Source organism: Podarcis pityusensis (assembly GCF_964106645.2).
Source record: "Podarcis pityusensis genome assembly, chromosome: 8".
NCBI classification, from domain to species: Eukaryota; Metazoa; Chordata; class Lepidosauria; order Squamata; family Lacertidae; genus Podarcis; species Podarcis pityusensis.
In genome coordinates, this window is record NC_138033.1 from 12,477,076 (window position 1) to 12,499,786 (window position 22,711).

The following is a 22,711-nucleotide window of genomic DNA, read 5'->3' on the forward strand; positions in this document are numbered from 1 at the left end:
AAAAATATTAACCATAAAAAACAAAGAAGAAAAGCATGGACAACAATTAAATATTGATAAAATTAAACATTGATAGAATAAACAATATACAAAACAATCAGAAGTTGGGAAAGTAGTGTTGCTGTCAAGTCCTGCTTTTAGGCTTTGCATAGGAATCTGTTTGGCCATTGTGAGAGCAGGGCCTCGTTCAGCAGGTTCATTTAAGCTCTGTCAGTTGAAGTTCATGGGAAATCTAACATCAGCCAAAATCTTAATTGCTTCAAAATGCTGCTCACCCGGTGTACCTTCTGAAGAGGAGTGGATTTATAATGTACTTCTTGAAGAAATGTGGTTTGACAATTTGGTCTAAAATCACAAGTCTGATCTTTTGGCTGAAAAGGGGAAGCCAAAAGACAGAGAAGATATGGAGCCCTTTTGTAATCTATTTCAGGGTTGAAGAACATCTGGCATGGGGGCCAAATCAGCCCCTGCAAGCCTCTCCAAAGGGCCCAGGGGATGGGATTGCAGGTGGTACATCATATCTGTGCTTGGGATCAAACAAGAACCTGGGAGCCAACGGAGTGGAGCCAGAAATTTACCTGGACATCGGAAAATGTTTGCATATATTGTGTGAAGATTAGAATTTACAGTTTTGTGTAATACTACATAAAATACCATGGCACTTCTTCCTCCGTCTGCTTCCTCATCTGCCAATATGCTCCTGCCTACTTCTCCCAGCCAATGCAGAGAGGTAGAAATGAAGTCCCAATGAAAGATACTATTCCTTTCTGTGAGGAATAGAACTCAAGCCTATGATAATGGGCAAATATGGCTGGAAAATACAGCAGCGCACAAGCAAAAATACAGAAACAGTGCTTCAGCTTGCGGTTGTCAAACATCAACTGATGTGCAAATGATGCCGCTGAATGCATGCCTGAAGCACTAGCCTTTCTTGGAACAATTCAAGCTGTGTACCACCGGTTCAGTTCCAGACCTAAGTGGAGGGAATTTACTACAAAACCATATTGGTTGTTCTCTTCATGTTATGTCTGGAACAAAATGGTTGACTGTGTAAAGCCTAATGCATCTCACTTGATTGTCACTTGACTGGTCACTTACCATCGGCTGTGGTGAGGACTGAAGGGCCTGACCCTTGCAAGGCCTTCACCATCTTGCCTACAGGGCAGGGCCCAGGCCCTTGCACTCCAGCTATAAAGACTCCTGTTTCAGTGAGGCCTGGACCTTTGACTGTGGTGAGGACTGCAGGGTCTGTTCCCTTTGTAAGGCCATTACCAGCTGCCCTATGAGGTGGAACCAGACTCATGTGAATGAACTCTTTGGGCAGGGCTTGGCGGCGGCGGCCGGGGGAGGGGGCGGTTCTGCTATTGTTTCCCTGCTCCAAGTTTCTAATTTGTTTAAAACATTCTCAAGCAGCTTTTAATTTGTGGGGTTTAAAAACGCAGCTGTTTTGTTTTGCAGGATACATTCTGTAAAATGATTGTATATTACAAAATTGAACGTGCCAAGTTGGCTGACTCTAGAGACTTTCCTTATACATTGTGGGGAAATTGGGGTGGAGAAGGACTGGAAGGTCATTTGGTAAAATTACATCCAAAGGAGATCAATCGTTGTTTCTTAACCCTGCTAATGACATGGAATTGAAGAGGCAGTTGGCAGAAGATCATGCCATTCTAAAAAAAACACATTTTATTAATTTCAGCACTGAAATTTGTGTTCCAAGAAAACATTCCATGCAATTTCTAATTTCATCATTTCCCGCCCCTCACTGGACCAGTTCTTCCCACCTCTACTCCCAGGCCTCCCCGCTTTGGCCTATAAATTCCCCCACATCAACCTCTTCCTCCACAAGTCACCTGCTGGCTTATTCTGAGTCTTTCTAAGCTTTTGATCTCTTCAGCGCTATGAAGGCTTTCCTCAGTATCTGCCTTCTCCTGGCCCTGTTTCTCCCAGGTGAGTCAGAAGCTGAAATCCTGGATTCTTCTTTTCACTACCTGGGAGGGGATGTGGGGTGGACTAAGCTAGGGAGACTGAGATAGGTTCATTGAAGGGGGAAAAATATGCTGAAAAGATTGGATAAGACCAAGAGCATCTGGGAATCAAAATAGAAAGGAATCTGGTAGCAGGGGCAAAACTAGGCTTTATTTCACCCAGGTCAAACCCCCAGTTTTGCACACACACCCCACATGCATTTGCACACACATACACACCGAGGCTGAGAGCCGCAATGCAGCCTCTGGAGGCTTCACCAAGGGCAAAGAACTTGGCTAGTCTTCCCTCCCAGCAACGGCACTGCCTGTTAGTGCTTGATTTTATAGTGCTTCCTGTGCTGATGTGGTTGCTCTTTTTGGGCTTGTTACACTTCTCATGAGACTGGGCCACCTCCCCATTACTTCCAGCACAAGTGAGCAATTCATGGCTTATGGACCTCATGTCAGCTGCAGTGGGTTGTCTATGTCACATACCTGCGGATTGACCCCTTGTCCTGTTTCGGTAACTGTGCTGCGCTCAGTTGGCCAAGCAGGTCAGATGAGCACACATTCGATTGTGATGAAGGTGGATGGGGAAGCCTTTCCTGGTGCATCTTTCTCCCCATTGCCCTCATACTCTTACTTCTGAAACAGCACTGTACAACTTAATGCCCATCTGACTGGTGCAGGGAAGAAGGGGGAACCACACAGTCAATTCTCTGGGCAACAGGGAAGGGTAAGGTAGAATGTGTTGCAATGGGAGAAGGAGATGCCATTGCTTTGGTGTGGGGATGCATGAATCACCATAAAGCTATTTCTCTGTCTGTCACAGTGAGTGGGTATGTTTGGATGTGAGAAAAGGGGGGGGGGAGGTGTGTATATGTGTACATGCATTTTCCAACCCACCGCTGCTTGTGGATCCTGAAAACCAATAAGATTGCTGTATGATAAAGGGTCATTTGACCCTTTAATGAGTTCCTTTCCCCCCCTCTAAAAGCTGAACAAGACACTTTAAATAAGAAATAACTTTTACTTTGTGTGCTTGCATGTTCAGATTAATATACACAATGTAGGAAAATGTTGTTAATATGTCTTATATAGATGATTTGTTTCTAACATAAATACTGTTAGAGACAAACTGAGGCTGATAGCAGTACACCACTTCTGCTGCTCTCATACAGAAGATGTTTAATAAGGGCCACTGCTGTACCACCTGACATAACTGTCTCAAACATATGACATTACAGAGTTCTACAGACCTTGTGAGTATTATTTAGCATTTTGGATGCTTTCATCCCACATGACCCACTATTACAATTGGATCCTGAGTTGATGAAAGCTGCTCCTATTTCGTTTGTTGGAAAGGTTGAGCTCATGGTCATATTTCTAACCGTGAATGTAGGATGCTGTTTATCATGGAATGAGCAACTTTGTGGTGCCACTGAATGTTTCCTCATTTCTCCTCACAGAAGTGGCAAATCTATTCTGTGGCAAACATTTCAAGCTTTTTTGCGAAATTGACAACGGCTTTTGCTTTAAACATTATTTCGAGGGCTTTTTATGTGAGTATGTCTTTTCTGTTTAATTAAAATTGGGTGTGTGGGTCCACCATTTGGTCCCTGGAGTATCTAAGGATGACCTTTCATGCATTCAGGTGAGTCATTAAATGCTGGTCAACCAAAGAACTGGAGATGAATTGAGGTGAGTGAATCAGGCCTGTGATTCTCCCCAGAAGACCCTGTAGAGTCTGTTGACATATAATGGCTTGCTTTCTTCAAGTTATTTGGGTACATCTGGAAGATTTCTCTTTCTGGGGCCCAAGAAATTCTGCCAGGAAACATGCTGTGAAGAAAGAGCCTGAGCTGCACATCAATTCTGAGTCAAGCCTCTTCTTAGCAAAGAGGATACTTAAAGGGCCTATTTGAGGGACCAGAGAAACTTGATCAGAAATAGCTATTTTTTGATATTACCAGCTGACATATTTTTTGATATTACCAGCTGAAGAAGGCGTGTACTCCGAAACAGGGCCCTGTCCTGGTCACCACTACTGAGTCATACATCTGATTCACACTCCGGACACTCCTTTTTGGCCCCATTTGATCCTTTATTCTTTATTCTTTATTCTGATTTTATACAATATGGACTCTTTTTGACTGCTATTGAGACTTGTATAAAACAATTGTTGTGCACTGGTATTTCATGTACCTTTGTACTATATCACTGTGTATTTGAAACTCATTATTTCTGTACTTAAACGTTGTATCCAAACTTACCATTACTTTAAAACTATCGTACTCACATGGTGTGTTTAATTTACTACTAGCTTCAAACTGTTATTCTTAGCAGAATATACACGTTTTTCTTTTCAACTCTTGAGTAGGAATTATTCCTTATATTGAAACTTTTGGCCAGAGTTCTTGATATATCCTTTTCAGTGCAGCAAGTAGGTCTGCAATATTATAATACCATACTTCCTCATAGAATCATAGAATCATAGAGTTGGAAGAGACCACAAGGGCCATCGAGTCCAACCCCCTGCCAAGCAGGAAACACCATCAGAGCACTCCTGACATATGGTTGTCAAGCCTCTGCTTAAAGACCTCCAAAGAAGGAGACTCCACCACACTCCTTGGCAGCAAATTCCACTGTCGAACAGCTCTTACTGTCAGGAAGTTCTTCCTAATGTTTAGGTGGAATCTTCTTTCTTGTAGTTTGGATCCATTGCTCCATGTCCGCTTCTCTGGAGCAGCAGAAAACAACCTTTCTCCCTCCTCTATGTGACATCCTTTTATATATTTGAACATGGCTATCATATCACCCCTTAACCTCCTCTTCTCCAGGCTAAACATGCCCAGCTCCCTTAGCCGTTCCTCATAAGGCATCGTTTCCAGGCCTTTGACCATTTTGGTTGCCCTCCTCTGGACACGTTCCAGTTTGTCAGTGTCCTTCTTGAACTGTGGTGCCCAGAACTGGACACAGTACTCCAGGTGAGGTCTGACCAGAGCAGAATACAGTGGTGCGTCTCAAGACGAAAAGAATCCGTTCTGTGATTCTCTTCGTCTAGCAGTTTTTTCGTCTTGCGAAGCAAGCCCATTGACGGATTAGCGGATTAGCGCTATTAGCGCTATTAGCGGCTTTTAGCGGCTTTTAGCGGCTTTTAGCGGCTTATCTGCTGATCGGATCAGCTGATAAGCGGCTTAGCGGCTTACAAAAAGGGGGGGGGGAGGGAAAAAAACCAGCAGGAACTCGCAAGACATTGTCGTCTTGCTAAGCAAGCCGATAGGAAATTCATTTTGCGAAGCACCTCCAAAACGGAAAACTCTTTCGTCTAGCGAGTTTTCCGTCTTGCGGGGCACCACTGTACAGTGGCACTATTACTTCCCTTGATCTAGATGCTATACTCCTATTGATGCAGCCCAGAATTGCATTGGCTTTTTTAGCTGCCGCGTCACACTGTTGGCTCATGTCAAGTTTGTGGTCAACCAAGACTCCTATATCCTTTTCACATGTACTGCTCTCAAGCCAGGTGTCACCCATCTTGTATTTGTGCCTCTCATTTTTTTTGCCCAAGTGCAATACTTTACATTTCTCCCTGTTAAAATTCATCTTGTTTGTTTTTGCCCAGTTCTCTAATATGTCAAGGTCGTTTTGAAGTGTGATCCTGTCCTCTGGGGTGTTAGCCACCCCTCCCAGTTTGGTGTCATCTGCAAATTTGATCAGGATGCCCTTGAGTCCATCATCCAAGTCGTTGATAAAGATGTTGAATAAGACCGGGCCCAAGACAGAATCCTGTGGCACCCCACTAGTCAATCTTCTCCAGGATGAAGAGGAACCATTGATGAGCACCCTTTGGGTTCGGTCAGTCAGCCAGTTACAAATCCACTGAGTGGTAGCATAGTCAAGACCGCATCTTACCAGCTTCTTTACAAGAATATCATGGGGCACCTTGTCAAATGCCTTGCTGAAATCAAGGTAGGCTACATCCACTGCGTTCCCTTCATCTACCAGGCTTGTAATTCTGTCAAAAAACGAGATCAGGTTAGTCTGACATGACTTATTTTTCAGAAATCCATGCTGACTATTGGTGATCACAGCATTCCTTTCTAGGTGCGCACAGACTGTTTGCTTAATGATCTGCTCCAGAATCTTCCCTGGTATTGACGTCAGACTGACTGGGCGGTAATTATTTGGGTCCTCTCTTTCCCCCTTTTTGAAAATAGGGACAACATTTGCCCCCCTCCAGTCTGCCGGGACTTCGCCTGTTCTCCAGGAATTCTCAAAGATGACTGCCAGTGGTTCTGAGATCACATCTGCCAGTTCTTTTAATACTCTTGGATGCAGTTCATCTGGCCCTGGAGACTTGAATACATCTGGACTAGCCAAGTATTCTTGTACTATCTCCTTAGTTATTCTGGGCTGTGTTTCCTTTGCTGAATCATTTGCTTCAAATTCTTCAGGTCGGGCATTGTTTTCTTTATCGGAGAAGACTGAGGCAAAGAAGGCATTGAGGAGTTCAGCCCTTTCTGTGTCTGTGGGGATGCAATAAAAAAATAGCACCCTTGTGCAAGATTGTGCAAGAGGAAGCATCTGCTGACTTGTTCCCCCACATGCCTGGGTCAGTGTCGCGCTGCCTAAACAGCAAAGCTTACGCGGCTGTCATGCTGTCTGGTAGAGAAGTTATTCTAAGAAATGCAAACCCTAGCTTTTTTCCACCCGAGTGCTACACGTGTATATGCAACATGATGTAATGTGCGCAAGGCTAATAAACATGCAAGGCTGCTGGGGGAGAGAGCTCACTCCTTGCTTAAACCTTCACCCATGACTCTTCGTCATTTTTCCTCCGCACCTGGTGGGCTGGTTTCCCGACAAATGGTGCCTCGTGTGATTGCCTGAACGGCTTCCAGGACGCGTGGTGTCAAAGACGGTCCTTCCTGCTACTCACCCGCCCGGCTGTGGCTCAAGGCGCCTTCTCATCTTCGGATCCCCGGTGAGTAGCTATTTTTCTATTTTTATCATGGGTTCTGCGCTCTCCAACCCTCAGAAACAATTTTTAAAAGACATGCAGCACCTCCTTCGGGAAAATAAACAGCAAGTTCCTGAAGGTGATCTAATTGCATTGATTCTGGCCATAGATGAACACTGTCCGTGGTTCCCTGACGAGGGGACGTGGGAAATTCCAGACTGGGATAGGATTGGCAACCACTTTCATGGCCATGGCCGCATAAATGTTCACGTCCTCAGTGCCTGGGCTAAAGTCCGTGGCTGCATGGCAACTCTTACGCCCAAAAACATTCTCTTGGCTTCATCGCAACCAAAACAAAAAACAGCATCTGCGTTAGACGCACCGCCTCTACCACCACCTTTTACACCTCCTCCACGACCGCCAGATTCTCAGCCTTCACCGGCACCATCTGCTCCACCCATTAATCCTCAATTGCACCCACCGACGCCACTGGGGACTGCAATTAAACAAGCAGCCCCCCTCTTAGGTTTTTCATCTGGCACAGAACTTTTTCCTGTCTTGGTACCTGCTGGACCAGGGGGAGGGCCACCTCGTCATGAACAATTTGACTATAGACTAATTAAAGAGGTGCATGACTCCGTCCAGAAAAACGGCATCCAGGCTCCATATACATTGGGTCTGTTGAACACTATTTTTCAGCAGCCCTGTCTTCCGGAGGACATAAAATTGTTGGCTAGGACCATACTGCCACCGTCTGGAGTCATTGTATTTATGCAGGAATGGCAATTTCTGTGCCAACAAGAAGCCCCAAATGTTGCCATGGCTTTAAACAATGCAGCAGCAGCAGCAGCGGCCGCAGCTCCAGCACCTGCCGCAGGAGGAGCACCTCCCCCCCCTCCTCCAGTCCTTACTCCTCAGGACGTTATGCATGGTCTTATTGGAACTGGCAATTTTTTTACCATCGCCCAACAGATTGCTGCAGGCGCTGCATATTGGGAAGTTGCTACCCGCTGCGCCCAGACAGCGTTTCAAAAGGTGCCTGACACGAAGGGTGACAGTACGTCCCGTTGGGGTACTGTTCGCCAAGGTCCAAATGAGCCATATGCTGCCTTTATCGATCGCCTATATGACTCTTTGAAGCGCCAAATAGCAGACACTCAAGTTCAGGAGGTGATCTTGAAACAACTTGCCTTTGATAATGCGAGTGAGGATTGTAGAGTGGCACTTCGCCCTCTGATCAGCCAGCAAGGGATAAATATAGCCGACATGCTAAAGGCTTGTCAGTCCATCGGCTCAGAAAGCCACAAGGCACGGCTACTTGCCGCAGCTTTATCCCAGGCTGCCAACCCTATGAAAGACAAACTTTGTTTTGGATGCAATAAGCCTGGCCATTTCCGCGCACAATGCCGCTCCACTGGCAGTCAGTCTGGAAAGCGCCCCCCCTCTAAGTGTCCTATCTGCAAGAAAGGCTTTCATTGGGCAAATCAATGCCACTCAAACCCTGCTAATCAGAATCAAACCTCTAGCCAAGGACAATCATCCCAGAACCAGGGAAACCGGCAAACGGGCCCTCCCCGGGCCCCAGTAAATCAATAGGGGGACAATGTCTGATGCCACAACTTATTCTCACTCAGGATGTACGATTCCCGGTTCCATTTTGTCCTCACAAAGCCTTGGTTATAGCCTGTGGATTTGCTATAGACAATTCTCAACGTTGTCTTGTCTTGCCACTTGCCTCTGCACAAACTGTTGGGGTATATGCTGTGCCTGGAACCATTCAAGGACCCTATGATTCAATCACCATTACGCTATATGCTGATCGCCCCTGCCATCTCCCATCTGGCACGCCAGTGGCTAAAGTCATACTGCTCCCTGCGGATGCCACAACTCCTACAGATACCCCCTTAATTGCTGCAGCAATGCCTCTCACAGCTCAGCGCCCTACCTTAAAAATGACACTGGGTGGACGTGAGGTAGAGGGGGTTCTAGATACAGGGGCAGACGTTACTGTGATTGCTAAACAAGCCTGGCCTCCCGAATGGCCTACAAAGGCAGCTGCCCAAGTTTTGGGTGTCGGGGGAGAAACCCCAGCTTGTCAAAGCCTTCACCCAATTATGATTCAAGGCCCTTCGGGTCTTTCTGTCACCATTTATCCTCTCATTTTGGACATTCCTGTTTGTCTTTGGGGACGGGATGTTCTTGAAGCCTCAGGCTCTTCCATTCAGACAAATTTATTCTAAGGGCCGCCCCTGCACACCCGAGGACCACACTAGCCCTCACCTGGACATCAAACACGCCTGTTTGGGTTGAGCAATGGCCTCTGACTAAAGACAAACTTGCAGCGGCGGCCCAGCTTGTCTCGGAACAACTTCGCCTCGGACACATAGAGCCTTCTTCCTCCCCATGGAATACACCAATTTTTGTCATCAAAAAGAAAACCTCTGGCCATTGGAGGCTCATTCAGGATTTAAGGATGGTAAACAACCAGATGCAACCTATGGGCGCATTACAGCCTGGTTTTCCTAATCTTAATATGATACCAAAAGACCACAAACTTCTGGTGGTAGATATAAAAGACTGCTTCTTTTCCATACCACTAGCCCCGGCAGATCGTCAGCGTTTTGCCTTTACATTGCCTGTTCTCAACAATGCTCAACCAACGGAACGCTACCAATGGGTTGTTCTGCCACAAGGTATGAGAAATTCTCCAACTTTATGCCAGCACTTTGTCAATTTAGCCCTAAAACCTTTCCGCCAGCGCCACCTAGAGGTTATTTGTTGTCATTACATGGATGATATCCTTGTGGCTGCACAGGACATATCAATGGAATTATTAAAAGACCTTACGTCTGCCCTGACAGATTTTGGACTGTGTATTGCCCCAGATAAGGTTCAGCAAACTTTGCCTATGTTATATCTTGGACATAAATTGACACAACAAGCAGCCATTCCGGTTGTTCCCCAATTGTCTTTTCCTGCCCGCCTAAGGCTGGTTGACCTTCAACAACTTTTGGGACACCTGAATTGGATAAAGAATTACCTTAATCTGCCTACTAGCACCTTGTCACCAATGTTTTCTGCCTTACAAGGACACAAACTACCTGGAGAAGTCATCCCAGTTACAGAAGAAATGCTACAAGCCTTACAACAGGTTAATGCTTTATTAAGAGACCGAATGGTGGATCGCATAGACACTCTGCACAATGTGCAGTTATCCTTGGCAATTTTTTCCACACCCTTGCTGCCTACAGCCATTCTCTACTCACAGAAATCGGCTGCCCCCTCGGGTGTCAACATTGTGGAATGGATCCACCTTCCGCATACTCCACCGCGCAACATTTATTCCTCTCCAGCGGCTGTAATGGATTTGGTAATTAAAGGGCGCGCTCGAGCAAAAGCCCTCTCTGGACTGGACGTTGAAAAAATTTACTTGCCTTTTTCACTCACAGAAACACAACACCTGATTTCCACCTCCGTGGCTACTCAAGTAGCACTTGTGGATTTTTTGGGAACCATCACGCATAATCCCCCCTCTGATCCACGCCTGTCTTTTCTTTCTCAAACTGTCTATACTTTAAAAACTGCTCTCTCTCCGACCCCCATCCCCTCTGCCCTTACCCTTTTCACTGATGGGTCAAAAACGCGGGGGGTGGTGGCATGGGAGGAGGGTGGAAAATGGAAAACTGAATTTACTGAGCAACAGAGGTCCGCCCAGCGGGCTGAACTTGCTGCTGTAATCCTTGCCTTTCAACTCTTTCCTGATAAACCTTTTAATTTGCTTGTTGATACACAAAATGTGTATCGCCTTCTGTCTTCCCTGCCTGTTTCTTATATCACGCCTGCGTTAGATGCTGATTTGTTTGTTCTTTTTTCTACCTTGCAGTATCTTATTCAAGAACGCCGTCATCCTTTTTATGTTGCACACCTTCGTTCCCACACCAATCACCCAGGGTTTTTGGCTCAGGGAAATGCCGTGGCAGACGCTGCACTGCGATCTGAAGTGTTTTCCTTGTTTTCTGACCCTATTCTCTCTCATTCTACCTTTCACCAGCCTGCTAAAGTTTTGGCAAAAATGTTTAAAATCCCTATTGCACAGGCACGAGACATTGTCTCTCAATGTTCTATCTGTTCTAAGGCTCCAACCATGATTCCCTTTGATGCGGTGAACCCTAGGGGTACGTCCCCTCTTGCGGTTTGGCAGATGGATGTTACTCACACCCCTCTGCTCGCACCATTTTCAAAAGTTCACCTGACAGTGGACACCTCATCTGGATTTATCTGGGCCATCCCATTGAAGGGTGAGACCGCTTGTCACGTCATTCAGCACACCCTGCGCTGTTTTGCTGTGATGGGTAAGCCACAAAGCATTAAAACGGATAATGGCCCAGCCTATATTTCCTCTCAGTTTTCATCCTTTTGTGATTTATGGAATGTGAAATTAATCCATGGTTTGCCTTTCAATTCAACAGGACAGGCGATTGTGGAGAGGGCGCACCTGACCTTCAAGACTCTGCTGTCCAAACAACTTGGAGGTCGAAGTGCCCCCTCCGCCGAGATTCCTTCAATTGTGCATACTGTTTTATTCACTCTTAACCATATTTTGTGTCCCCATAATAAGGAATATACACCGGCTGAGATTCATTTTCGAAAAGCAGAGCCTTTGGCTCGACCTCTTGTATCTTACAGACAGCTACCTGATCCAACATGGCATGGTCCTGTGTCACTCATCTCCTGGGGACGCGGCTACGCGGCAGTGGACCTGGATGGACGGCCTACCTGGTTACCAGCGCGCTGTGTGCGACCCTGGCGAGCTTCTGCCTCGGAAGTGAAAGCAGCAACGAGCCATACTTCACCCTCTCTGGCGGACGTCGCCTTCCTGCAGCCCTGAGTCCCTACTGCACTTGGAGACATCGCCATCTGACCCTGAACGTGCCGTGGTTGGAATCACCTGTAACAGCGATACCAGTCTTTCCTGCAAAACTACCAAACCATCTTGTACCTTATTCTTTGCAAGCTCCACGACGCTCCTGGAACCACACAAAAAGGTTCCATTATGGTTTTGCCGCTGCCTGCTTAGGAAACTCTCCTGGCTATGAAGGATGCCCGCGATATACAGGTTTGGCATGGGTTTTGCCGCCCCGTGATAGTACCCCTACTTGTGTTCCCACCACAAATTGGGAATGGTCTTTCCAACATTCCCTGTCACCAATTAACAAAGCCTATATTGGTCAATTGGGATCATGTGTCTGTCGCACTGGTTGTTGGACTAAACCAGGTTTTTGGTTTCTGAAAAAAGGAAATGTTGCCACCCTCTTTCACAGAGGCTGTGAAGAGGTGGCAGTTGCTGTCCTTTTCCCTTATAACCCATATTGCCCACCTGCACAGCTCATCTGGTTCCTGCAACATTGGCCGAAACAAAAAAATTCTACTGGCTGGCTGCATCCACAGCACTTTCGAAGACATCGACGCTCAGCTAGCCATGATCCCAGTATTTTGTCTAAAACTAATCGTTCAGAGGACTATCATGCTCTCTGGACTGATAATACCTTTGTAAAAGACATGGCTCAATTGTCAAAGATTTTGAATTATACTAATTGTTGGATTTGTATGCATATTCCTCCACAGGCTCGACGCTCTGGCATATTGTTGCATGGCATCCCCATTAATGATTCTTTTAAGATAAGTAATAATCTCAAGATTAACCGCACACGTTTTCCACCAGTGGCATTGACCTTGTTAGAACCAGCAGATAGGTGTTTTAAGTTTAAACATAACACATCTGTATTTCTAGGGAACTACCCTAATTGTGCTTGGACTTATGAATATGTCAATACCTCCTCTTGTTTCTTGAACACAACCACACGCAGTGGAAGACCACCAGTAGTTATAGGGAATGTTACCCACCGTATGACATGGGGCCAGCATGCAATGTGCAATGATTTTGATGGATGGATATGGTGGATGAAAAAGAGTAGTAGGACATCCATGGTTTTACAGAATGATCTTTGGCTTTTCTGCGGACATAGAGCCTATAAGGAAATTCCTAAAAGTTTTTCAGGGATTTGCACCCTTGGTATTGTAGTTCCATTGATTTATAAGTTAGACAATATTTCTTCGCTTCGGCTTCGCAATAAGAGAGATGCTAACGCTCCTATAGTTCATTATGCTGAAACTGCAATTGCTAGGGCTGCCCTGCCCCCTCTTGGTGTTGCCATGAATTACAGGGACCTCCATAGACTCTCCAACTGGACAGAAGGGCTATTCAATGCAACTATAAAAGCCTTGAAAGTAATTAACCAAGAAATGTCCAATATTCGTGAGGTTTCCCTGCAGAACCGCTATGCTTTGGACACCATTTTGGCCTCCAAGGGAGGGGTGTGTGGGTTAGTGTTATCACACTGCTGTATGTATATAAAAGATTATAATCTTAGTATTTCCACAACTATTAATGAAATGGAAGCCATGGTTAAACAAAATCCGATCTCACATCCTCCCATTCCTGACCCTTGGGAATGGCTTTTTTCCTGGCTTCCCGATGGATTTTGGTTTCGTCATTTATTGCTAATAGGCTTAGGATTGGTTATAGGATTTGTGTGTATTTGTTGTTGCATACAATGTGTTCCCTCGTTGATCACCCACTGTATGGGGTGGTGGTCTTCGCGACGCACTTCCTTAGGTGTCCCCCGCCGAGAATATGTTGCCAGATACACGCGCTTTCGCAATGAAATTTATGACTCTGATTAAATAAAATAAAAAAGGAGGGCATGTGGGGATGCAATAAAAAAATAGCACCCTTGTGCAAGATTGTGCAAGAGGAAGCATCTGCTGACTTGTTCCCCCACATGCCTGGGTCAGTGTCGCGCTGCCTAAACCGCAAAGCTTACGCGGCTGTCATGCTGTCCGGTAGAGAAGTTATTCTAAGAAATGCAAACCCTAGCTTTTTTCCACCCGAGTGCTACACGTGTATATGCAACATGATGTAATGTGCGCAAGGCTAATAAACATGCAAGGCTGCTGGGGGAGAGAGCTCACTCCTTGCTTAAACCTTCACCCATGACTCTTCGTCATTTTTCCTCCGCACCTGGTGGGCTGTTTTCCCGACATGTGTCCCCTGTTTGCATTTCACCATCTTCTCCTCTGAGTGACCCCACTGTTTCTTTGTTCCTCCTTTTGCTACGAACATACCAATAAAAACCTTTTTTTGTTGCTTTTAACCTCTCTAGCAAGCCTGAGTTCATTCTGTGCTTTAGCTTTTCTGACTTTGTGTCTACACGTGCTGGCTATTTGTTTGAATTCCTCTTTGGTGGTTTCCCCCTTTTTCCATTTTTTGTACACATCCTTTTTTAATCTTAACTCAGTTAAAAGTTCTTTAGATAGCCACCCTGGCTTCTTTAAGCATCTTCCATGTTTCCGTTTCATTGGTATTGCCTGACGTTGTGCTTTTACTATCTCCCTCTTAACAAACTCCCAGCCATCATGAACTCCCTTTCCTTTTAGTATTACTGTCCATGGGATCTCACCCAGCACTTCCCTAAGTTTTATGAAGTCGGCTTTCTTAAAGTCAAGAAATTGAGTCCTAGTATGCTTGGCTGCTCCTTTCCGCTGTATAGTAAACTTCAGAAGAGCATGATCACTCACGCCTAATGATCCTTCCACTTCTACCCCACTAACCAGGTCATCAACATTGGTTAGGACCAGATCTAAAATGGCTGTTCCTCTTGTTGCTTCTCCCACTTTCTGGACAATGAAGTTGTCTGCAAGGCCAGTGAGGAATCTGTTTGACCTTATGCTCTTGGCTGAGTTTGACATCCAACAAATATCCGGGTAATTGAAGTCCCCCATTACTACTATCTCCCTTCCTTTTGCATGCTTGGCCATCTGTTCCAGGAAGGCATCATCTATGTCCTCCGTTTGGCTTGGGGATCTATAGTAAACTCCCACAATGAGGTCACTGTTATTCTTCTCTCCCTTAATTTTGACCCAAATGCTCTCACTTTGGCTTTGAGGTTCTAAATCTTGGATCTCTTCACAGGTATACACATCCCTGACATATAACGCCACTCCTCCTCCTTTCTTGTCTGGTCTGTTTCTCTGAAATAGATTGCATCCCCCCATTATTACATTCCAATCGTGGGACTTATCCCACCAGGTTTCAGTGATGCCTATTATGTCATATTTAGTTTGCTGTACCAAGAGCTCAAGCTCATCTTGTTTATTTCCCATGCTTTGCGCATTAGTGTACAGACATTGAAGTCCATTAATCATTCCCCCGTGTCTCTTATTTAAGGATTTTTTCCTCCCACCACTAGGTCTGCGTGCTGTTTGCTCCATTTGGTCTCTGACATTTGGATGATCATCTTCATCAATTGATAGACTCCTACCTTCAGTAGCACTGTCTCCCTTCCCCACATTAGTCAGTTTAAAGCCCTCCTGATGAGGTTTCTGAGATTTTTGGTAAAAACATTCCTCCCAACCATTGTGAGGTACAGCCCATCGCTTGCCAGAAGTCCATCTTCAAGAAACTGCAGTCCGTGATCTAAGAATCCAAACCGTTCCTGTTTACACCATTTGCGAAGCCAGCTGTTCACTTCCACTATTTTTCCCTCTCTCCCTGGGCCACGTTGTTCAACTGGGAGGACAGATGAGATGACAATTTGTGCATTTAATTGCTTCAATTTCCTGCCCAGAGCCTCGTAGTCTCTTTTGATCTTCTGCTTGCAGTGTCATTGGTTCCCACATGAACCAAGAGGAAGGGGTGTTTGTCAGTGGGTTTTATGATTCCTTGCAGTCGTTCAGTTACATCTTGGATCTTAGCCCCGGGGAGACAGCACACTTCCCGAGACATCTTGTCAGACCCACAGATCACTGCTTCTGTTCCCCTCAGTAGGGAATCCCCTATCACCACTACACGCCTCCTCTTAGGTTTGGTTGGGGTTCTTCCGTGAGCTGTCCGTTCCAAGATCGCCTGCACATTCCCTGAGGACTGACTTTGCTGCTCGTCTTCATATACCTGATCGACTGTAATGAGGGAGAGATCCTCAAATGGAGTCTGCTCTTCGTCTTCCATGTTAGGGGAGAGGACCTCAAAGCGATTGTGTATTTCTAAACAATCAGACCGAACCCTGGGCCTCCTACTTCTTTGAGTCACGTTTCTCCATATATCTGGCTCCTGTGTTGGTGAACTAGCCTCCTTCTCAGGGGAGTCCCCTGTCTCCTCCTTGGTGGAGACGGTGTGCTCTGTTGCTTCCAAGAAGACCTCCAGCTCTCTAATTCTTTGGAGCGTAGCTACACATTCCTCCAGTTGCTGGACTTTGTCTTTTAAGAGGGCAATCAACATGCAATTGCTGCAGGTAAAGCTGCCTGCAACCTTTGGCAAGATGGCAAACATTGTGCAGGAACTGCAGGCGACTGCAGCTGTTCCCTCCCCCTCCATCTTGAGAACGTGTCGTTGGGGTGGCTACAGCGATCCTCCATCATAAAAAGCGTGAAGACAGGACAAATAACTCCCCCCACAAAAAACCTAGGTCTCCCCCAACAAACGTTTGAGACTAGGTCCCCTAAATCTAAAAGATGGATCAAACTGAGCGCGCCGCTGCCCTGCAAGCTCTGATAAGCTCCTCCCACAGCTAATCACCTGCCTCAACAGAAACCCTGCCCCCTCTGACCTTTGCACAGGGAGAGCAGCTAATCAGCCACAAAGAAAAGCCTGACAGGCAAACCCTGACAGGCACACTCTGACATTTCACACAAATATCTCTCTTAAAAAACAAAGCCAACATGAACAGACATATATACATTTCCTCTTAGAAGGTTACATGCACCAACCAGTGGATCCTCCTGGAAAAGCTATCTGAGCTGTGGGTGGGTGGTAGTGCTTTGTAATCATTCTGGTTGTCTTCAGTGGGTGATTTTCAACTCTATAGAGACTTGTACCTGAGTGAGAGGCCACAATGATAAACAGGAATGTAAAGTTGCTGGAGCATCATGAGTTAAGTGAATTAACCAACCTGATATAGTTTGCAAATTGAGGCAAAGAGGCAGTAGGGATGTTGAGTTTGGGAGCTCTGCAGACGCAGTCCCCAATTCCCACCCCCCCAATACATTTGTTTGTTGCAGCAGTTATCAACTGATGTGCTAAAAGCTGTGTGATTTTTAATTGTACTTTTCTTATTGCCTTTAATTCTTTCATTGTATTTTATTTTCTCCTACAAACTTGGCCTGTGAAGTGAACATTCACCACCTCCATACTAGCCTTCTCTTTTTCCAGGGTTGCCAGTTTTTCTTACCATCTTATTTATTTATTAAATTTCTATACCACCCTTCATCCAAGGACCACAGGGCGGTTTACAGTATAAAAACACAAAAATGCATAGCATAGTAATATATTCTTCTTCTGCCTCTTAAAAATATAGTATATGGCATATTCTTGAGTGGGCCTCTGAAACAACTAACTGATTATTAGGTAGAGATGGATTGTAGATTAGCCTGTTTCGAGCCCTTAGCAAAAATAAGTCTGCCTAGACCCATTTATGTGCAATCTTTTAAGGAAATAACACAGTTTTGGAGAAGAAAATATGTTGTACTCATTGGTTGATTACTAATGAAATGACTTGAATTACTAGCTTGCAAATTCAGTGCTTGACATATTTTATTTTCTTCAGTCACCCATTTGACAAAAAAAATGTTTAAAAACATCATCTAGATTTCAGTAAGGAGATGAAAATGATTTATAGGTGGTACATGACACCAGTTAAGCTTGAAAAAAATTACCATTTGCCCAATAATAAATGTTGGAAATGTAATGAGACTGAAGGTACATTCTTTCACCTTTGAAAGAAGGTGCCCAAGGATTAAGACGTGCCCAAGGATTAAGACATTCTGGGAGATGATTTATAATGAAATGAAAAAGGTATTTAAATATACCTTCCTTAAGAAACCAGAGGCCTTTCTCCTGGGCATGGTCGGCCAATTGGTGCTAAAGAAGGATAGAACTTTTTTTATGTATGCAACAACAGCAGCAAGAATACTCATCACGAAGTATTGGAAGACACAAGATTTACCCACCAGGGAAGAATGGCAGATGAAGCTGATGGACTACATGGAATTGGCGGAAATGACTGGCAGAATCCGAGACCAGGGAGAAGAGTCAGTGGAAGAAGACTGGAAAAAGTTTAAAGACTATTTACAGAAATATTGTAAAATTAAGGAATGCTAGAAGAATGTTGGAATGAAGTGATATGGCTTTAGTAGAAAGGTTATAAGGAATTAAGTACAAATAGATTAATAGAGTATTAAAAGAAAAATAAGGTTGAAATGTGTTAAGATAATTATAGGATAGGAAACAGGGGAAGATGGAAAGGAATTGCTGAAATAATTAATAGAAGTGGAATACAAAAAGGGAGGTGTGAGGAGGTCGTGGAAATATGTGAAAGAAAGATAAGACATTGAATTTTTTTCCCTCTTTTCTTTTCTTTGTTGATGTGTTTTTAAATTGTTTTTGTTTTGTCTTGTTAGTTTAATGTTTTAGTGTAAGGCAGTGTCTTTGTATTGTAATGTATTGTTTTTTCTTTGTTTGTTTTTCTGTAGTGTTTAAATTGTTGTAAAAGCAATAAATATTATTTAAAAAAATAGATTTCAGTAAGGAGAGATGTGATTTGAATTTTTGCACATTTAGTCTTTTCAATTCTCTCTCACAGATGGGTCTCCAATACCCACCATGTTAAAAAAGGGGTGTGCTACAAATTGTCCCTCAACGAATTACACCTTCTCTACATTTGAAGGTTACTTAAGGAGTGTTATCGTTTGCTGCCAATATGACTTTTGCAACGAAAGATATATTCATGGTAAGTAGCTGCATTCTTGTAGAATTATATATCTCAATGTATCCCTGAGCATGAATATCATTGAGATTTCCCATTTCCCCATTGGTTGCCCATAGACAAATGATACTGTTCCAGTGCAATAACCATCTTCCTAGTTTACATGGGAGATGATTAGAATCAACATCACCATCTGTGTCTCAAGGGGGAAGCAAGTGTCCTGTCTGAAGCATTTATTGACAAAGAGCTTCAAATGACCCCTGGGTGATTCTTCATTTATTGGGGGATTGGGGAGCGATAGAGAGATGAATAACCACTAAAACATCTGACAGTGGGTGCCATTTGCGGACCAGCACGCAGTACTCCCGATCTCCCTAGAGAGAAGCCAGTCGGCCTGAGCTGGCCTGCCTTCCAATAGTCACAGACCGTTGTGGTTCCTGCCAAACCCCTATTTAAACCAGCCAGTCTGTGGTGTCACTAAGCGCCAGGCCAAGTGAGCGGACCGCGAGTGAGAAAATTTCATTTTGGTCCACTCTGGGCTTTTATAAGTGGGGCAGAGCCAGCGTGGGACGCACAGTCGTTTCCTGAGCTTCACCCACCCAACCCTCTCTTTAATCTTTTCCTTTTATTTTAGTTTAACCATTTTCCTTTCAGGTTTGTCTTATGATGGTTGCTGTTGAAGAGCCAGGAAGGAATTGTCCCTGCTCCGCAGGTTTCACCTTCCCCATAGGAATTGTCACAACTTTAGTCGTCATTCTAAAGGGGGGGGGGGGACTGCAGTGGTGACTCACCCCTCCTTGCAATGGCGTTTTCAGGGTTCAGGACTTGTGTGAAGGGGGTCACTGGCCATACACTGGTAGGTTGTTGGTGAACTTCCCAAAATTGTTTGGAGAAGTGGGGGCTGGCTATGTAAAGATGCATTTTACAATGCCCCCTCTGATCCGAGTAACTCTGCTGTGCCTCAGTTTCCTGGCCGGGGGGCTGAGAGGGATACATGCCCAATGCCTAATCCAAAGTTTCCTACATGTGAAACTGTGAATAATGTTGTGGCCATTTTAATCATAATAAATGTTGACATGTATGATTCATTGCTCTGGGCCTGTCTCCCAGGGGAGAGGGGGTTCTCTGCCTGGACACACAATACATTTCTTCCTTGCTCCCTACTAGCCCAACTACATCCTAGGAGTTCTCCTGCACGGGAGAACTGTGGAGGAAGTCAATTGACCTGTAGTTGCTGCTGATGGCTCTCCAGCCAGAGAACGACAAAAGCAGCACTGCTGCGCCAAAGGGCATTGGGACTGTGAGGAGGGTGCCCTCAGCCAAGGTTTAAAAATGGCCTCTTGTGCAGGTTGAATTTTCTCAGGACCCTCCTTGGTGGAAGGAAGGGGTATCAGGAGGGTTGTGTGCACTTCCACCCCTCCTCAGGTGAGAGTCTGGAAAGGGAAACTGTGACCTGGGAAGTAGCGAAATTGTTGTCAGGAATATATGTGTGACTAATGGGTGGCAATTTGTATTATTATTTTATATGGTTCAGTAAGTGAACCATTTCTTTCTTTCTTCGGTGTTTGAAGTACATTTTTGTTGTGTGGAAGGAGTGACTAGTGATAGGGGATGGTGACTTGAGTAAGAAATGCTGGAGTGACTGGGCAGATGATGTGCTTGTGTGCATTTGTAAAACAGAATATGATCAGTGATACTGACTGAGTAGCAGGTATTTTATTATTTGTGTAAATGTAGGGCATAAATTCAGTGTAATGTGTAGTGAGTTGGGAGATGTCTTGGCAAAAGGGTCTCTGAAGAGAGGGAAAGGATCCCTGAATCTAAATATAACTTAGTTTTATTTCTTTTGAGATTTGATTGCTTTATTGCATTGCATTGTAGCTATGTGTAATTTTTTTTTTTTTTGTAGTTTCACAGTTTCATACACACACACGCACACGCACACACACATTTTTAATTGGCAAACCACTTAGAGACTGTATTGTGGTACATAAAAGTTTAAAACATATATAAGTGTATTGAATACAAAGAAGAAGAAGAAGAAGAAGAAGAAGAAGAAGAAGAAGAAGAAGAAGAAGAAGAAGCTGTATTTACTATTTTCAAAATGTATATATCTATATCTAGATATATATGTGTATACCCTTCAGCAATAGGTGACAGCATAGTTTACAACATAGTAACAAAGTAAACAGCATAATGTAGGGCTGCCAAACATCTGGGTTTTCCCGGCCATATCCATGTGTTTGTGGGGGGGCGGGGGCGGGGGCGGGAGATGTCCCAATGTCCTCTCAGGAAATGTTGGAACATATGCCTACCAGGGCTGGGCCTGGCTCACAAATGGGTGGCCTACCACTTGAAGCCTGTCTGGCTTCTCTCTCCCCATTCCAAAACACACCATCCAGAGCAGGTGAAGTCCTGCAATCCGACTGCTGGCATCTCAGTCTAGGTATTCAAGGTAATAACCAGATCTGCATTATCTGCTTGATTAATGCAATCCTCTTGTAGGATTATAGAACTGAGGCCTAGGATTTTTTATGGAAATATATGGGCTGGATCCATGTTTTTACTGTACGGATTGCTTTTGGCAGATCCATCATATGAAAACAATGGGCTAATGTGTCATGCTTCTGGCCCAGAAGATTATCCGAAGTGGGAAAATCTCAGCTGTAATGGTGATGAGACTCGATGCTTTGAGTTTGTCCTTGTTCACGGTAAGTATCACTGACAACAAATGTGAGGGAGATTAGAAACACAGCTTGCCAGGGTGGGTTGGTGGCTCTCTTATTCTGTTTGCAACTTCCTGCCAGAAAAAAGATTTCAAGTTTTGTGGGGAAGGACAGGGGTTTTCCCCCTGAACATATTACAGTATTATGCAGTATATAGTTGAGCCTATGGAGCGGTGATCCAAAATGCAATATTGAGCCTCTGCCTCTCTCTCTCTCTCTCTCTCTCTCTCTCTCTCTCTCTCTCTCTCTCTCTCCATCCCAGAATGTGGATTAAGCCTCTCTTGCATAATAACAATAAAAATACACATGTGACCATGCCTCTTTCTCTTTACCAGATGACAGTTCGGTTCCTGATAAGGTTTATAACGGCTGTGCCACTCCAACGTTTTGTGAGTTGGCTAGGACATCACCGTATTATGACTACCTTTCAGGCACTATAACAGAAGCACGATGCGGTGATACTCTGCCTTCTGGAAAGAAGCTCAACAATGAAGGGTAGTTAGGAGAGAAGAATGTCTCCATCATTTTGGATCCCACCACTTGCAGCCTCGGTAGAGGTGGAGATTGTCTCTTTGATGGTGGCTTTGCAGAGTTTCTGGAATTCACAGGACTCCTGTGTCTTTTATCTGGCATTTGGTGGAGGCTGAATGGGATGCAGGGCATAGAGAAATGTGGGGCTTGGGAGCTATGTCTCATGATATGGTTTATGGGGTAATTTTTCCTTCCTTCATAATAAACATAATAAACTAGTGTGGCAAATAAAATTTTGTTGTGTTTCTGCATTTATCAAATTAACAATATTTAGCAGTGGTGGTGGTGAAGGACAGAGTCTTTAGAAGGAACAAATGGATAATTATTAATTAATAAACTAAGTTTTATTTTGACTATTAGTTAATAAAGTTACTAATAACTAATCACATTATGTTTCTGGAAGCCCAGGCCAATTTTCCAGATTTCCCTGAGAATCAGCAGCATAAAATTCAATGAGAGGGGATAGAGGTATCTGTCCTTTACTAGTTTCCTTTGCGAAACAGTAATAAAATGAACAATGTAGATTTCCTCACTTCCACCTCATGAGGAGGATAATGGTATAATGTTGTTATCTAATTGACTCTTGAAGCTTAGATACTTTCTTTTAAAAATGAGAAACATTGGGACTCCCAGATGCTGGGAATCATGATGGAGGGGGCAGGGAGAGTGCCATTCTGATAGTGTCCCTCCTCCATCACCCAATTG

General features: G+C 44.5%; 1 protein-coding gene across 7 annotated transcripts in view; it reads left to right on the forward strand.

Moving 5' to 3' along the window:
* Positions 1-22,239, forward strand: part of LOC308484449 (uncharacterized protein) — a 54,693-nt gene extending 32,454 nt beyond the window's left edge. For 6 of the 7 annotated variants that reach the window (XR_013989918.1, XR_013989919.1, XR_013989920.1 and 3 more), the window contains one exon: positions 21,811-22,239. Coding sequence is in view for 2 of the 7 variants with exons in the window: in XM_081019414.1 (XP_080875540.1) it covers positions 21,811-21,974 (164 nt within the window). In the remaining 5 variants the exon portion in view is untranslated. Of the gene's footprint in view, positions 1-18,626; positions 18,774-21,337; positions 21,461-21,810 lie in introns of all 7 variants that reach the window. The other variant, XM_081019413.1, reaches the window with a different exon arrangement.
* The last annotated feature ends 472 nt before the right edge of the window (positions 22,240-22,711 follow it).